This window comes from Tribolium castaneum, chromosome 8 (genome assembly GCF_031307605.1).
Source record: "Tribolium castaneum strain GA2 chromosome 8, icTriCast1.1, whole genome shotgun sequence".
NCBI lineage: Eukaryota > Metazoa > Arthropoda > Insecta > Coleoptera > Tenebrionidae > Tribolium > Tribolium castaneum.
In genome coordinates, this window is record NC_087401.1 from 3,574,946 (window position 1) to 3,589,825 (window position 14,880).

Genomic DNA, 14,880 nt, shown 5'->3' on the forward strand with positions numbered 1-14,880 from the left:
CGTTTCGCTCCATTGAATCATTAGAAATAAATTATTTTGACACAACAACAACACAAATAATTTGTTTTTGTTTAAACTGTAACATAAGTCGCTTTTATAAAACGAACTAAGACGTTTGGCATCTGTTTAGTAAAAGTTTTCTCGTTTGGGGGCATAAAATCGTTTGAAATTAACAGTTCTGGTCAAAACTATAACGTAAATTATTTCTTTGTATTACTTTAAAGATTTGCGTTATAGTCTTGACGAGAACTGTTAATTTCAAACGATTCTATGCTTTGAAACCAGTATACTTTCACTGAACAGAGGCAAAACGTCTGATTTCGCCTTTAAAAAACGATTTATGTCACAGTTTGGATTAAAACCAATGATTTTCGTTTATTCATTGTTACAAACCTTACATCAAAGAAACTGAAAACCTTTTATTCAAGCCCAGAAAATCAAATTACGTTTCAGTCTGGACACAAATTGCTTATTTTAGACGATTCTTTCTTTTGAACACGAAAACTTACATTAAAAAGATTAAAAACGTCTTATTCTGGCTCAAAACTGCAAATTATGTATTACTTTGGATAAAAGCAGTTTATCCTGATTACTCCTTTGCTTAGAATAGAGCAAACTTGTATAAAACTTAATGAAAACTTTAAATTTCGTCTCAAAGAAATAATTTACGTTATAGTTTTGACCAGAACTGTTAATTTCAAACGATTTTATGCCCCCAAACGAGAAAACTTTCACTAAACAAATGCCAAACGTCTTAGTTCGTTTTATAAAAACGACTTATGTTACAGTTTAAACAAAAACAAATTATTTTTGTTGTTGTTGTGTCAAAATAATTTATTTCGAATGATTCAATGGAGCGAAACGAGTAAACTTTTATAGGACAGATGCAAAATACCATATTACCACATAAATCGTTATTTTAAAGCAAAGTATTAGCTTTTGCACTTGTTCAATTAAAGTTTGCTTACTTCGAAGTATGTAGTCGTCCGAAATAATTTTTTTTTGTCAAAACTATAACGTAATTTGTTCTTTTGAGCTTGAATATAGAGTTTTCATTACGTTTTATAGTAGTTTACTCTACTCTAAGCATAGAATCAAACAGAGTAATCCGCTTTTGTTAAAACTGATACATAATTTGCTCTTATTTTCGAGAATAAGACATTTTCAATATGTTTGATAAAATTTTTCTTGTTTATAGCAAGGAATCGTTTAAAATAAGCTGTATTTGCCTAAACTGATACGTAATTCGATATTTGTGCATGGATACGATGTTTTCAGTTTCTTTGACGTGAAATTTCTTGTTGCAAAAGGTAATAATTTGCTTTAAAACAACGCTTTATATTGTAATATGTGGTTTTGCATCCGCCCCATAAAAGTTCATTAGTTTCGAATCATAAAATCGTTTGAAATAAACAGTGCTGGTCAAAACTATAACGTAAATTATTTCTTTGAGACGAAATTTAAAATTTTTATTAAGTTTTATACAAGTTTACTCTATTCTAAGTAAAGGAGTAATCAGGATAAATTGCTTTTATCTAGAGTAATATATAATTTGCAGTTTTCAGCCAGAATAAGACGTTTTTAATCTTTTTAATGTAAGTTTTTGTATTCAAAACAAATTCTGTGCCTGAATAAGGGGTTTTCAGTTACTTTGATGTAAGGTTTCATGTTTGTAACAATGAATTAACGAAAATAATTGGTTTTTATCCAAACTGTGGCATGAATCGTTTTTAAAAGGCGAAATAAGATGTTTTTCCTCTGTACAGTGATAGTTTACTCGTTTCAAAGCATAGAACCGTTTGAAATTAACTGCTCTCGTTAAGACTATTACGCAAATCTTTTGTTTTGTGCTAAAATATGACGTTTTTAGTCAGTTTGATATAAGTTTTCTTGTTCAAAGCAAAATATTGTCGAAAATCAACCGTTTTTGTCTAAACTGATACAAAATTCGGTGGTTTGTGTCCGAATACAAAGTTTTCAGATTCTTTAATGTTAGGTTTGCTGCTTCTAACAAAGAATCAACGAAAATATTTTGTTTTAATACAAACTGCAATATAAAATGTCTTTATAGGACAAAACATGATGTTTGGCATCTGTTTAATAAAAATTTACTCGTTTGGAAGCATAGAATCATTCCAAATAAGCTATTCTCGTCGAAACTATAATGTAATTAGTATTTTGTTCTAGAATACAGCGTTTTTGTTAGATTTATTAACAATTTTGTCTATTTTAAGCAATAAAACGAATAGGATTAGCTGCCTTTATCCGAAGTGATACATAAATTGCTCTTTTATGCCAGATTAATACGTTTTTAATCTGTTCGATGTAAGTTTTCTTGTTCAAAGCAAAAGATCGTCTAAAATAAGCCGTTTTTGTTTGAACTGATAAACAATTCAGACTGAGACTCAACAAAAATAATTTGTTTTTATCCAAACTGATACTTTTTGACCCTATAAGAGTCCTATAAGAGTCCGAGATACGCCGATCTCGTCAAGTCTATAACGTAATTCGTTTTTTTGTGTCAGAATACGACGTTTTCTGTCTGTTTAATATAAGTTTTTAATAATAATAATAATAACAATAATAATAATAATAATAATAATAATAATAATAATAATAATAATAATAATAGTAATAATAATAATAATATTAATAATAATAATATTGAAAATAATAATAGTAATAAAAGTAAGCTTAGTTTTCTAAGCAAAAATGAAGCTTATTTTGTGTGTTATATGAGCGTTTTCTCATTTCTATGCAAGAAATCATCTGTGATCTGTGTTTTTAGGCAAGAAATTGTCTAAAATTAATAACTCATTTTAAAACTGGTATAAAAACATTTACTATACAAAAGTTATAATCAGTTTTTAATAATAATAAAATTAATAATAATAATAATAATAATAATAGTAATAATAATAATAAAAATTATAGTAATAATAATAATAATAATAATAATAATAGTAATAGTAACATAAGTAATAATAATAATAATACTTTTAATAAGGAAAAATGGAGCTTATTTTGTGTGTTACATGAGCGTTTTCTCATTTCTATGCAAAAGATCATGTGTGATCTGTGTTTTTAGGCAATCTAACCCATTTTATAGTTTTTAATATTTAACAAAAATTTGCTTTAAAATAAAATGTTTGAAAAACTGAAATTAAACTAAATTAATTGTGTCTAACACTTTAGTAGAGGAAAAAGGAGGAGACATAAAAGTCACTAAAGTCTTAGAGTTGTCTTTAGTCGTCATATTAATAACAATAACATTTATAATAACAATACTAGTAGTACTAAATTTGCTTATATGCAAGCGCTTACTTAAGGTAACAGTTTTTTTGTTTTTTGCTTATATCTCGAAAACAGTTACGCCTAACAATTTTTACTTTTTCACCAAAATTAAAGGTGATAAAATTTCCTACAAAATAGTTATTTGCATTTTTCATGTAGAACTAACCATAAGCGAGATATAAGTTTGAAAATAATTAATAATTAAAAAAAAGTGTTTTAACAGAAAATGTCTTGTGATTTAAAATACACTTAATTTATTGGGTCCAATACTTTATTAGAAGGAAAAGGAGGTAACATAAAAGTCACTGAAGTCTTCAGAGTCGTTTTTAAATGCTGCATTTTTGTCTTCGTCTCAAACATTGAAAACTGAATTACATTTTTGTTCAGTAACAGTTACAGTTTTCTTATTGGTTTTTTGCTTATATCTCGAAAACTGTTACTCCTATCAAATTTTATCTTTCTTTCAAAATTAAAGCTGATAAAATTTCCAACAAAATAGTTATTTACATTTTTCTTGTAGGACCAAGCATAAACGAGTTATAGAGTTGGATATAAATAATATTTAACAAAAATTTGCTTTAAAATAAAATGCTTGAAAAACCGGAATTAAACTAAATTAATTGTGTCTAACACTTTAGTAGAGGAAAAAGGAGAAGACATAAAAGTCACTAAATGTTTCAGAGTCGTCTTTAGTCGTCATATTAATAACAATAACATTAATAATAATAATACTAATAGTACTAAATTTGCTTATATGCAAACGCTTAATTAAGGTAACTGTTTTTTGGTTTCTTGCTTATATCTCGAAAACAGTTACTTCTATCAATTTTTATCTTTTTTTCAAAATTAAAGCTGATAAAATTTCCTACAAAATAGTTATTTGCATTTTTTTGTAGGACCAACCATAAGCGAGTTATAGAGTTGGATATAAATAATCTTTAACAAAAATTTGCTTTAAAATAAAATGTTTAAAAAACCGAAATTAAACTAAACTAAGACTAACACTTTAGTAGAGGTAAAAGGAGAAGACATAAAAGTCACCAAAGTCTTGAGAGTCGTTTTTAGTCGTCATATTAATAACAATAACATTAATAATAATAATACTAATATTACTAAATTTGCTTATATGCAAGCGCTTAATTAAAGTAACAGCTTTTTGTTTTCTTGCTTATATCTCGAAAACAGTTACTCCTATCAATTTTTAAATTTTTACTAAAATTAAAGCAAGCTGATAAAATTTTGTACAAAATAGTAATTTGCATTTTTCATGTAGGACTAACCATAAGCGAGATATAAGTTTGAAAATAATTAATATTTAAAAAAAAAGTGCTTTAACAGAAAATGTCTTGTGATTTAAAATACACTTAATTTAATGGGTCCAATACTTTATTAGAAGAAAAAGGAGGAGGCATAAAAGTCACTGAAGTCTTCAGAGTCGTTTTTAAATGCTGCATTTTCGTCTTCGTCTCAAACATTGAAAACTGAATTACATTTTTGTTAAGTAACTGTAACAGTTTTCACTTTGGTTTTTTGCTTATATCTCAAAAACACCAAAATAGTTATTTACATTTTTCTTGTAGGACCAAGAATAAGCAAGTTATAGAGTGTGATATAAATAATATTAAACAAAAATTTGCTTTAAAATAAAATGTTTGAAAAACCGAAATTAAACTAAATTAATTGTGTCTAACACTTTAGTAGAGGAAAAAGGAAGAGACATAAAAGTCACTAAAGTCTTCAGAATCGTCTTTAGTCGTCATATTAATAACAATAACATTAATAATAACCATACTATTAGTACTAAATTTGCTTATATGCAAGCGCTTAATTAAGGTAACAGTTTTTTTGTTGTTTGCTTATATCTCGAAAACAGTTACTCCTATCAGTTTTTACCTTTTCACCAAAATTAAAGCTGATAAAATTTCCTTCAAAATCGTTATTTGCATTTTTCATGTAGAACTACCATAAGCAAGATATAAGTTTGAAAATAATTAATAATTAAAAAAATGTGCTTTAACAGAAAATGTCTTGTGATTTAAAATACACTTAATTTATTGGGTCCAATACTTAATTAGAAGAAAAAGGAGGTGACAGTAAATGCAGCATTTTCGTCTTCGTCTCAAACATTAAATACTGAATTACATTTTTGTTTAGTAACTGTTACAGTTTTCACTTTGGTTTTTTGCTTATATCTCGAAAACAGTTACTCCTATCAATTTTTATCTTTCCTTCAAAATTAAAGCTGATAAAATTTTTGACAAAATAGTTTTTTGCATTTTTTTGTAGGACCAACTATAAGCGAGTTATAGAGTTGGATATAAATAATCTTTAACAAAAATTTGATATAAAATAAAATGTTTTAAAAACCGAAATTAAACTAAATTAATATTAAAATAATTATTAATATTATTATTATTAAAAACCGACTATAACTTTTGTATAGTAAATGTTTTTATACCAGTTTTAAAATGAGTTTTTAATTTTAGACAATTTCTTGCCTAAAAACACAGATCACAGATGATCTCTTGCATCGAAATGAGAAAACGCTTAGATAACACAAAATAAGCTTCATTTTTCCTTAGAAAAACTAAGCTTTAATTTAGAAAGAAATTCAATATTATAAGTATTATTATTATTATTATTATTATTATTATTATTACTTTTATTACTATTATTATTATTATTATTAAAAACCGATTATAACTTTTGTATGGTAAATGTTTTTTTTTAAATCACAAGGCATTTTCTCTGAAAGCACTTTTTTTTTAAATATTAATTATTATCAAACTTATATCTCGCTTATGGTTAGTCCTACATGTAAAATGCAATTAACTATTTTGTAGGAAATTTTATCAGCTTTAATTTTGAAAGAAAGATAAAAATTGATAAGAGTAAACGTTTTCGAGATATAAGCAAAAAACCAAAGTGAAAACTGTTACAGTTACTGAACAAAAATGTTATTCAGTTTTCAATGTTTGAGACGAAGACGAAAATGCATCATTTACAAACGACTCAAAAAACTTCAGTGACCTTTCTGTTACCTTAATTAAGCGCTTGCATATAAGCAAATTTAGTACTAAAAACAACTCTGAAGACTTTGGTGACTTTATGTCTTCTCCTTTTTCCTCTACTAAAGTGTTAGACCCAATTAATTTAGTTTAATATCGGTTTTTCAAACATTTTATTTTAAAGCAAATTTTTGTTAAAGATTATTTATATCCAACTCTATAACTCGCTTATTGTTGGTCCTACAAGAAAAATGCAAATAACGATTTTGTTGGAAATTTTATCAGCTTTAATTTTAAAAGAAAGATAAAAATTGATAGGAGTAACAGTTTTCGAGATATAAGCAAAAAACCAATAAGAAAACTGTAACTGTTACTGAACAAAAATGTAATTCAGTTTTCAATGTTTGAGACGAAGACGAAAATGCAGCATTTAAAATCGACTCTGAAGACTTCAGTGACTTTTATGTCACCTTTTTTTTCTTCTAATAAAGTATTGGACTCAATAAATTAAGTGTATTTTAAATCACAAGACATTTTCTGTTAAAGCACTTTTTTTTAAATATTAGTTATTTTCAAACTTATATCTCGCTTATGGTTAGTCCTACATGAAAAATGCAAATTACTATTTTGTAGGAAATTTTATCAGCTTTAATTTTAGTAAAAAGATAAAAATTAATAGTAGTAACTGTTTTCGAGATATAAGCAAGAAACCAAAAAACTGTTAACTTAATTAAGCGTTTGCGTATAAGCAAATTTAGTACTATTAGTATTATTATTATTAATGTTATTGTTATTAATATGACGATTAAAGACGACTCTGAAACCTTTAGTGACTTTTATGTCTTCTTCTTTTTCCTCTACTAAAGTGTTAGACACAATTAATTTAGTTTAATTTCAGTATTTCAAACATTTTATTTTAAAGCAAATTTTTGTTAAATATTATTTATATCCATCTCTATAACTCGCTTATGCTTGGTCCTACAAGAAAAATGCAAATAACTATTTTGTTGGAAATTTAATCAGCTTTAATTTTGAAAAAAAGATAAAATTTGATAGGAGCAACTGTTTTCGAGATATAAGCAAAAAACCAATAAGAAAACTGTAACTGTTACTGAACAAAAATGTAATTCAGTTTTCAATGTTTGAGACGAAGACAAAAATGCAGCATTTAAAAACGACTCTAAAGACTTCAGTGACTTTTATGTCACCTCCTTTTTCTTCTAATAAAGTATTAAACCCAATAAATTAAGTGTATTTTAAATCACAAGACATTTTCTGTTAAAACACTTTTTTTTAATTATTAATTATTTTGAAACTTATATCTCGCTTATGGTTAGTTCTACATGAAAAATGCCAATAACTATTTTGTAGGAAATTTTATCACCTTTAATTTTGGTGAAAAAGTAAAAATTGATAGGAGTAACTGTTTTCGAGATATAAGCAATAAACAAAAAAACTGTTACCTTAATTAAGCGCTTGCATATAAGCAAATTTAGTACTACTAGTATTGTTATTATAAATGTTATTGTTATTAATATGACGACTAAAGACAACTCTAAGACTTTAGTGACTTTTATGTCTCCTCCTTTTTCCTCTACTAAAGTGTTAGACACAATTAATTTAGTTTAATTTCAGTTTTTCAAACATTTTATTTTAAAGCAAATATTTGTTAAATATTAAAAACTATAAAATGGCATAGATTGCCTAAAAACACAGATCACACATGATCTTTTGCATAGAAATGAGAAAACGCTCATGTAACACACAAAATAAGCTCCATTTTTCCTTATTAAAAGTATTATTATTATTATTACTTATGTTACTATTACTATTATTATTATTATTATTATTATTATTATTATTATTATTATTACTATTATTTTTAATATTACTATTACTATTATTATTATTATTATTATTATTATTATTATTATTATTATTATTATTATTATTATTATTATTATTATTATTAATATAATTATTATTAAAAACCGATTATAACTTTTGTATAGTAAATGTTTTTATACCAGTTTTAAAATGAGTTATTAATTTTAGACAATTTCTTGTCTAAAAACACAGATCACAGATGATCTCTTGCATAGAAATGAGAAAACGCTCAAATAACACAAAATAAGCATCATTTTTGCTTAGAAAAACTAAGCTTTAATTTAGAAAGAAATTCATTATTATCATTATTATTATTATTATTATTATTATTATTATTATTATTATTATTATTATTATTATCATTATTGTTATTATTATTATTATTAACTTTTGTATAGTAAATGTTTTTATACCAGTTTTAAAATGAGTTATTAATTTTATTCAATTTCTTGCCTAAAAACACAGATCACAGATTATTTCTTGCATAGAAATGAGTAAACGCTCATATAACACATAAAATAAGCTTCATTTTTGCTTAGAAAACTAAGCTTACTTTTATTACTATTATTATTATTACTATTATTATTATTATTATTATTATTATTATTATTATTATTATTATTATTATTATTATTATTATTATTATTATTATTATTATTATTATTATTATTATTATTATTATTATTATTATTATTATTATTATTATTAACTTTTGTATAGTAAATGTTTTTATACCAGTTTTAAAATGAGTTATTAATTTTAGACAATTTCTTGCCTAAAAACACAGATCACAGATGATTTCTTGCATAGAAATGAAAAAACGCTCATATAACACACAAAATAAGCTTCATTTTTGCTTAGAAAACTAAGCTTACTTTTATTACTATTATTATTTTCATTATTATTATTATTAATATTATTATTATTATTACTATTATTATTATTATTATTATTATTATTATTATTATTATTATAATTATTATTATTGTTATTATTATTATTATTAAAAACTTATATTAAACAGACAGAAAACGTCGTATTCTGTCACAAAAAAACGAATTACGTTATAGACTTGACGAGAACGGCGTATCTCGGACACTTATAGGACTCTTATAAGGTCAAAAAGTATCAGTTTGGATTAAAACAAATTATTTTTGTTGAGTCTCATTCTGAATTATTTATCAGTTTAAACAAAAACGGCTTATTTTAGACGATCTTTTGCTTTGAACAAGAAAACTTACATCGAACAGACTAAAAACGTATTAATCTGGCCTAAAAGAGCAATTTATGTATCACTTTGGATAAAGGCAGCTAATCCTATTCGTTTCATTGCTTAAAATAGACAAAATTTTTAATAAATCTGACAAAAACGCTGTATTCTAGCACAAAATACTAATTACATTATAGTTTCGACGAGAATAGCTTATTTGGAATAATTCTATGCTTCCAAACGAGTAAATTTTTATTAAACAGATGCCAAACATCATGTTTTGTTCTATAAAGACATTTTATATTGCAGTTTGTATTAAAACAAAATATTTTCGTTGATTCTTTGTTAGAAGCAGCAAACCTAACATTAAAGAATCTGAAAACTTTGTATTCGGACACAAACCACCGAATTTTGTATCAGTTTAGACAAAACGGTTGATTTTCGACAATATTTTGCTTTGAACAAGAAAACTTATATCAAACTGACTAAAAACGTCTTATTTTAGCACAAAACAAAAGATTTGCGTTATAGTCTTAAAGCTGATTCATGCCACAGTTTGGATAAAAACCAATTATTTTTGTTAATTCATTGTTACAAACAAGAAACCTTACATCAAAGAAACTGAAAACCCCTTATTTAGGTACAGAAATTCGAATTACGTTTCAGTCTGGACAAAAACTGCTTATTTTAGACGATCCTTTGTTTTGAACACGAAAACTTACATTAAAAAGATTAAAAACGTCTTATTCTGGCTGAAAACTGCAAATTATATATTACCCTAGATAAAAGCAATTTATCCTGATTACTCCTTTACTTAGAATAGAGTAAACTTGTATAAAACTTAATGAAAACTTTAAATTTCGTCTCAAAGAAATAATTTACGTTATAGTTTTGACCAGCACTGTTTATTTCAAACGATTTTATGATTCGAAACTAATGAACTTTTATGGGGCAGATGCAAAACCACATATTACCATATAAAGCGTTGTTTTAAAGCAAATTATTATGATGATGATAATGATGATAATGTTTTATTGATGTTATAAATACAAAGTATCTTACATACGTCACCAAGAAAAGAAGAGAAAACAAGAAAATACACTTTAACCGTTTACAAAAGCAGATAATAATAATTATATAAGAAAACTTAGTTAAGATGACATTTTACAAAAATAATTACTGAATTCATCAACAGAGTAAAATGCCTCTTGTAGCAGGAAAGATTTAACACAGTTTTTAAAAGCCTTGAACTCGAGGTTTTTATAGGTGTCAGGTAACATGTTAAATAATTTAATACAGTAATAACTTGTGCTGTTTCTAGTACGTGATAATCGCAGAAAATTTGGTCTGAGTAAATGCCGGAATCTGGTGGAGTATGTATGATCAAACGAATCATATTTGTTTAAGTTTTGATGAGTATATAGAAGACATTGCAAAATATAAGTGCAGGGAACCGTTAAAATTTTGAAGTTTCTGAAATATTGACGACAGTCACTCTGATAGTGACAGCCAGCAATAATTCTGATACATTTTCTTTGTATTTTGAATAATTTAGCTGTATGTGGCGAATGACCCCAAGCAAGGATGGCATATGAAAGAACACTGTGAAATATGGCATGATAAACTGATAATAAAGTTTTAGTCGATAAGGTAGATACCAACTGCCTAAACAAGAACAATTTTTTAGAAAGTTTAGTAACTAAGTAGTCGCAATGAGTTTCCCAAGTCAATCCACAATCCAGAAAAACACCTAACAGCTTAATATAAGAAGGGGTAATAAATGATTTGTTTAAGGAAAAAATAATTTCTTGAGTTTTGGCACAATTAACGGTAAGTTTGTTACCAATAAACCAGTCTTTAATTTTGGTTTCAACACAAGTTTTTATGTGATCCAGAGCCTCTTTTAAATCAAAAGCGCTATAGATAGTGGTGTCGTCAGCAAACAGTAAGAAATTAGTATCTTTAATAGAAAGTGGCAGGTCATTTATAAAGATGAGAAATAGAGTCGGTCCTAGGACCGATCCTTGCGGTACACCAAATTTAATTTCCATTTTATTGGAATTAATATTGTGAGCAGAAACGAACTGACATCTATTTATTAAGTATGAATTCATCAAACTAATACTTCTGACACAGAATCCATATGATTTTAATTTTTGTAACAATATACCATGCTCAACACAATCAAATGCTTTTGTTAAGTCCAAACAGCAAACATAGGTATTTTCCTTATTTTCAAAACTAGACAAAATTTTTTCACTAAGGTAGTTAATAGCTAGGGATGTTGAGTGATTGCATCTAAAACCAAATTGGAACTGCGAGTAGAGACTATTATTCTCAAAATACGAGTTGATTTGCTTTTTTAAAATAAACTCAAAAACCTTTGCTAAGATAGGCACTAGAGAAATAGGTCTATAATTACTGATGTCATTCGGATCTCCTTTCTTAAAAACCGGTACAACTTTGGAAGTTTTTAGAACTGCTGGAAATATACTTTCTCTAATACACCTATTAATGATTTTAGTCAAAGGAATAACTATAAGATTTACTAACGATTTTAGAATTTTTGAACTAATATTGTAGGCATCACAACTATTAGATTTCTTCAAATGATTAATGGCATCCCTAACTTCATTATAAGTAACTTCATGGAAAGAAAATCGAGAGTCAGTTTCAAACGATGTTAAAATATTTGATGTTTTGGGTAACGCGTTAATTGTATTGGCAGCAATGTTAGTGAAATAGTTATTGATAGTGTCAGGCGACAGATTCGTAGGCAATTTAACAGAATTTTTTCTCTTTGTGTTGACAATATCCCACAATGCTTTTTGTTTGTTAGGGACGTTGTTGATCATGTTATCATGAAATTTAACTATAGCTTTTGCAATTTCACTGCGATAGAATTTTCTAAAATCAGTGTAAACCTCTTTATCAATAATCTGTTTGTTTTGAAGTTGAAAAAGCAGAGTTTGCATGTTACGTAAAGATCGCAAATTGTCATTAAACCAATTTTTTGATGCTCGAGTGGATAAAATTTTTTCAGGAAAACAAATAGATACATAATGTACTAGAATACTGTTAAATTGAGTAAATAAGTCTTCAACATCATTGTTAGTATTGTTGATAAAATCCCAGTTGATATTTTCAATAAAGTTATATAGGTGGAATAATCCTAAAGCAGTTATAGGTCTATATTTGGTATTAGAACTTTCATTTGCCACTAGAGACGAAGTAGGAACAAAGACACTCATACATACACCACAATGATCAGATAATCCTGGATCATGAGTTGTTACTTGATAATCATTGATTTGAAAGTTAGTGAAAATGTTATCTAGGCAGGAATTTCCTCGAGTTGGAGTAAAAACAGTTGAGTATAAACCATATGAAAGAAATGTATTAACCAAAGCAACAGCAAGCTTATCCGAAGTGCCAAATTTCACATTGAAATCGCCTGTTACAATAATTTTATTATTGGTTTTGGTTAAAGACGAAAGCATTAAATTTAATTTTTTCAGAAAAACATCAAAATTCCCCGAAGGTGAACGATACAATGTAACTACATTTAAGTTGTCATTTAATAAACATCCAGAAACTTCAAAATCAAACTCAATACTATCAAAACTCAAAGATTTGCAATGAGTCATGGAATTATGAACAAAAATACTTACTCCACCATGATAGCGCAAAGTTCTGCAAAAGCTAGAAACTGTACAATAATTTCCTAATTTAAGAACCTCGATTTCATTAGCCGCCATCCAATGCTCATTGATACATAGTACTTCAAAAGGGCCATCGGACAGCAAAAAGGCTTCTAGATCTAAAATTTTGTTTTTTAAGCTTTGAATATTAAGGTGATATAAATTTAACACAGTTACGCCACTACACTCTGGTTTGGTGGATTGTTGTTTTGGGGGCGCCTGAAGAAAAAACGATTTATAGTAACTCCACAGGGCCAGATGGAAGAATTCATGACTTGCTCAAGTTCTCCTAGTGGCACAGATAGCTTGAATGACGAGTATAGGGTTGGATTTTTCGATTGTAGTCTTTCGCAGTTTGCTATGGACACATGGGGCTTGATATAGTCCAGGATATTCTCGACCTTGGTGTCCGGATCTAATCTAGACAAGTGAAGATGAGCTGATTTAGGAACGCTTTTTAAAACAGTACTGGCTGATGAGCCAATCATTGGTTTTTTTCTAGAAGCTCCCGAGATCGGTTTAGTTGCTTGTAAGCTCTGTGGGGCCACTTTGGTAGACGCGGATGCCTTCTTTTTTTTGTTTTGGACCAGAATGAAGCCGTCCTCTTTATCACTCTGCGGCGTTTTTGTGTTGGTATCAGCAGTAGAGACTCCGGAAGTTGAAGGAATTGTTACTTGTAATGTGGGAGGAAATGTTCTGTCCCTATTTTTTGTCAGGTTTTTGGAATTTGGCAAACCCTTATCCATCATCGTCGCAGGACGTTGCAAGTTGAAAGGTACTTTCGGAGGTTCATCGCTGTTGATAAGCCAGGCTTGTTTACCTGCATTCACTTTTTCGCGAACTTCTCTTCCATTATCGCGATCGTTTTTAAGTTGGCCTTCGATTACCTCTATGAGCGCTGCATTGACTTTAAGAAGGTGGATTTTTTCATCTAATTCCTTGATGATTACATCTTTGTGATCGATAATTGTCTTGAGGTACTTGATTTCGTTCCTGAGGGAGCTAAACGTATCTTCACTTTGAGCAAGAGATTCGCAATCACTAATTTCGCCGGTATCACTCACAGCACAACAGTTAACTTCGTTATCGTTTATAAACTTGGCTTTTTTTATAAGCTTAGCACAACTTGTATGATAATTGGCTCCACATGTAATACATTTGGGGCCACTGTTAGTTTGCTTTTTACATTTCTTGCAGAGAGCCTGCCCGGATGCGTCTGCACCGTCAGACATCGCGCTCGCAATGATATTACCTTTTGCAACAAGAAATTTCACGTCAAAGAAACTGAAAACATGGTATCCATGCACAAATATCGAATTACGTATCAGTTTAGGCAAATACAGCTTATTTTAAACGATTCCTTGCTATAAACAAGAAAAATTTTATCAAACATATTGAAAATGTCTTATTCTTGAAAATAAGAGCAAATTATGTATCAGTTTTAACAAAAGCGGATTACTCTGTTTGATTCTATGCTTAGAGTAGAGTAAACTACTATAAAACGTAATGAAAACTTTATATTCAAGCTCAAAAAAACAAATTACGTTATAGCTTTGAAAAAAAAAATTGAACAAGTGCAAAAGCTAATACTTTGCTTTAAAATAACGATTTATGTGGTAATATGGTATTTTGCATCTGTACTATAAAAGTTTACTCGTTTCGCTCCATTGAATCATTCGAAATAAATTATTTTGACACAACAACGAAAATAATTATTTGTTTATACTGTAACATGTCGTTTATATAAAACGAACTAAGACGTTTGGCATCTGTTTAGTGA

At 27.6% G+C, this 14,880-nt stretch overlaps 1 protein-coding gene and 1 long non-coding RNA gene across 3 annotated transcripts; one reads left to right on the top strand and one right to left on the bottom strand.

Moving 5' to 3' along the window:
• Positions 1 to 10,427: 10,427 nt before the first annotated feature.
• Positions 10,428 to 11,229, top strand: LOC135266956 (uncharacterized). Its single transcript, XR_010335181.1, has 2 exons — positions 10,428 to 10,672; positions 10,721 to 11,229. It is a non-coding gene; the product is annotated as an uncharacterized LOC135266956 (long non-coding RNA).
• A 1,091-nt stretch (positions 11,230 to 12,320) lies between these two features.
• LOC135266955 (uncharacterized) lies at positions 12,321 to 14,338 on the bottom strand. Of its 2 annotated transcripts, none has more exons than XR_010335180.1 (2): positions 13,570 to 14,338; positions 12,321 to 13,520 (listed from the first exon to the last, which is right to left on the bottom strand). XR_010335180.1 is itself a non-coding variant. In XM_064358447.1 (2 exons), exons 1-2 carry the CDS (start codon positions 14,330 to 14,332, stop codon positions 13,274 to 13,276), a joined length of 1,005 nt encoding a protein of 334 aa, XP_064214517.1. In that variant the 5' UTR covers positions 14,333 to 14,338; the 3' UTR covers positions 12,321 to 13,273. The 2 variants fall into 2 exon arrangements, 1 of the variants encoding a protein (XP_064214517.1); XM_064358447.1 differs by having other exon boundaries at positions 12,321 to 13,515.
• Between the last annotated feature and the right edge of the window lie 542 nt (positions 14,339 to 14,880).

Bases quoted from the DNA above. Each gene is read 5' to 3' on its own strand.
- LOC135266955 (XM_064358447.1), bottom strand. From the start codon at position 14,332: ATGTCTGACGGTGCAGACGCATCCGGGCAGGCTCTCTGCAAGAAATGT. The intron at 13,516-13,569 runs GTACTGTTTTAA...TGTCTAGATTAG, and splicing joins AATGATTGGCTCATCAGCCA to ATCCGGACACCAAGGTCGAG.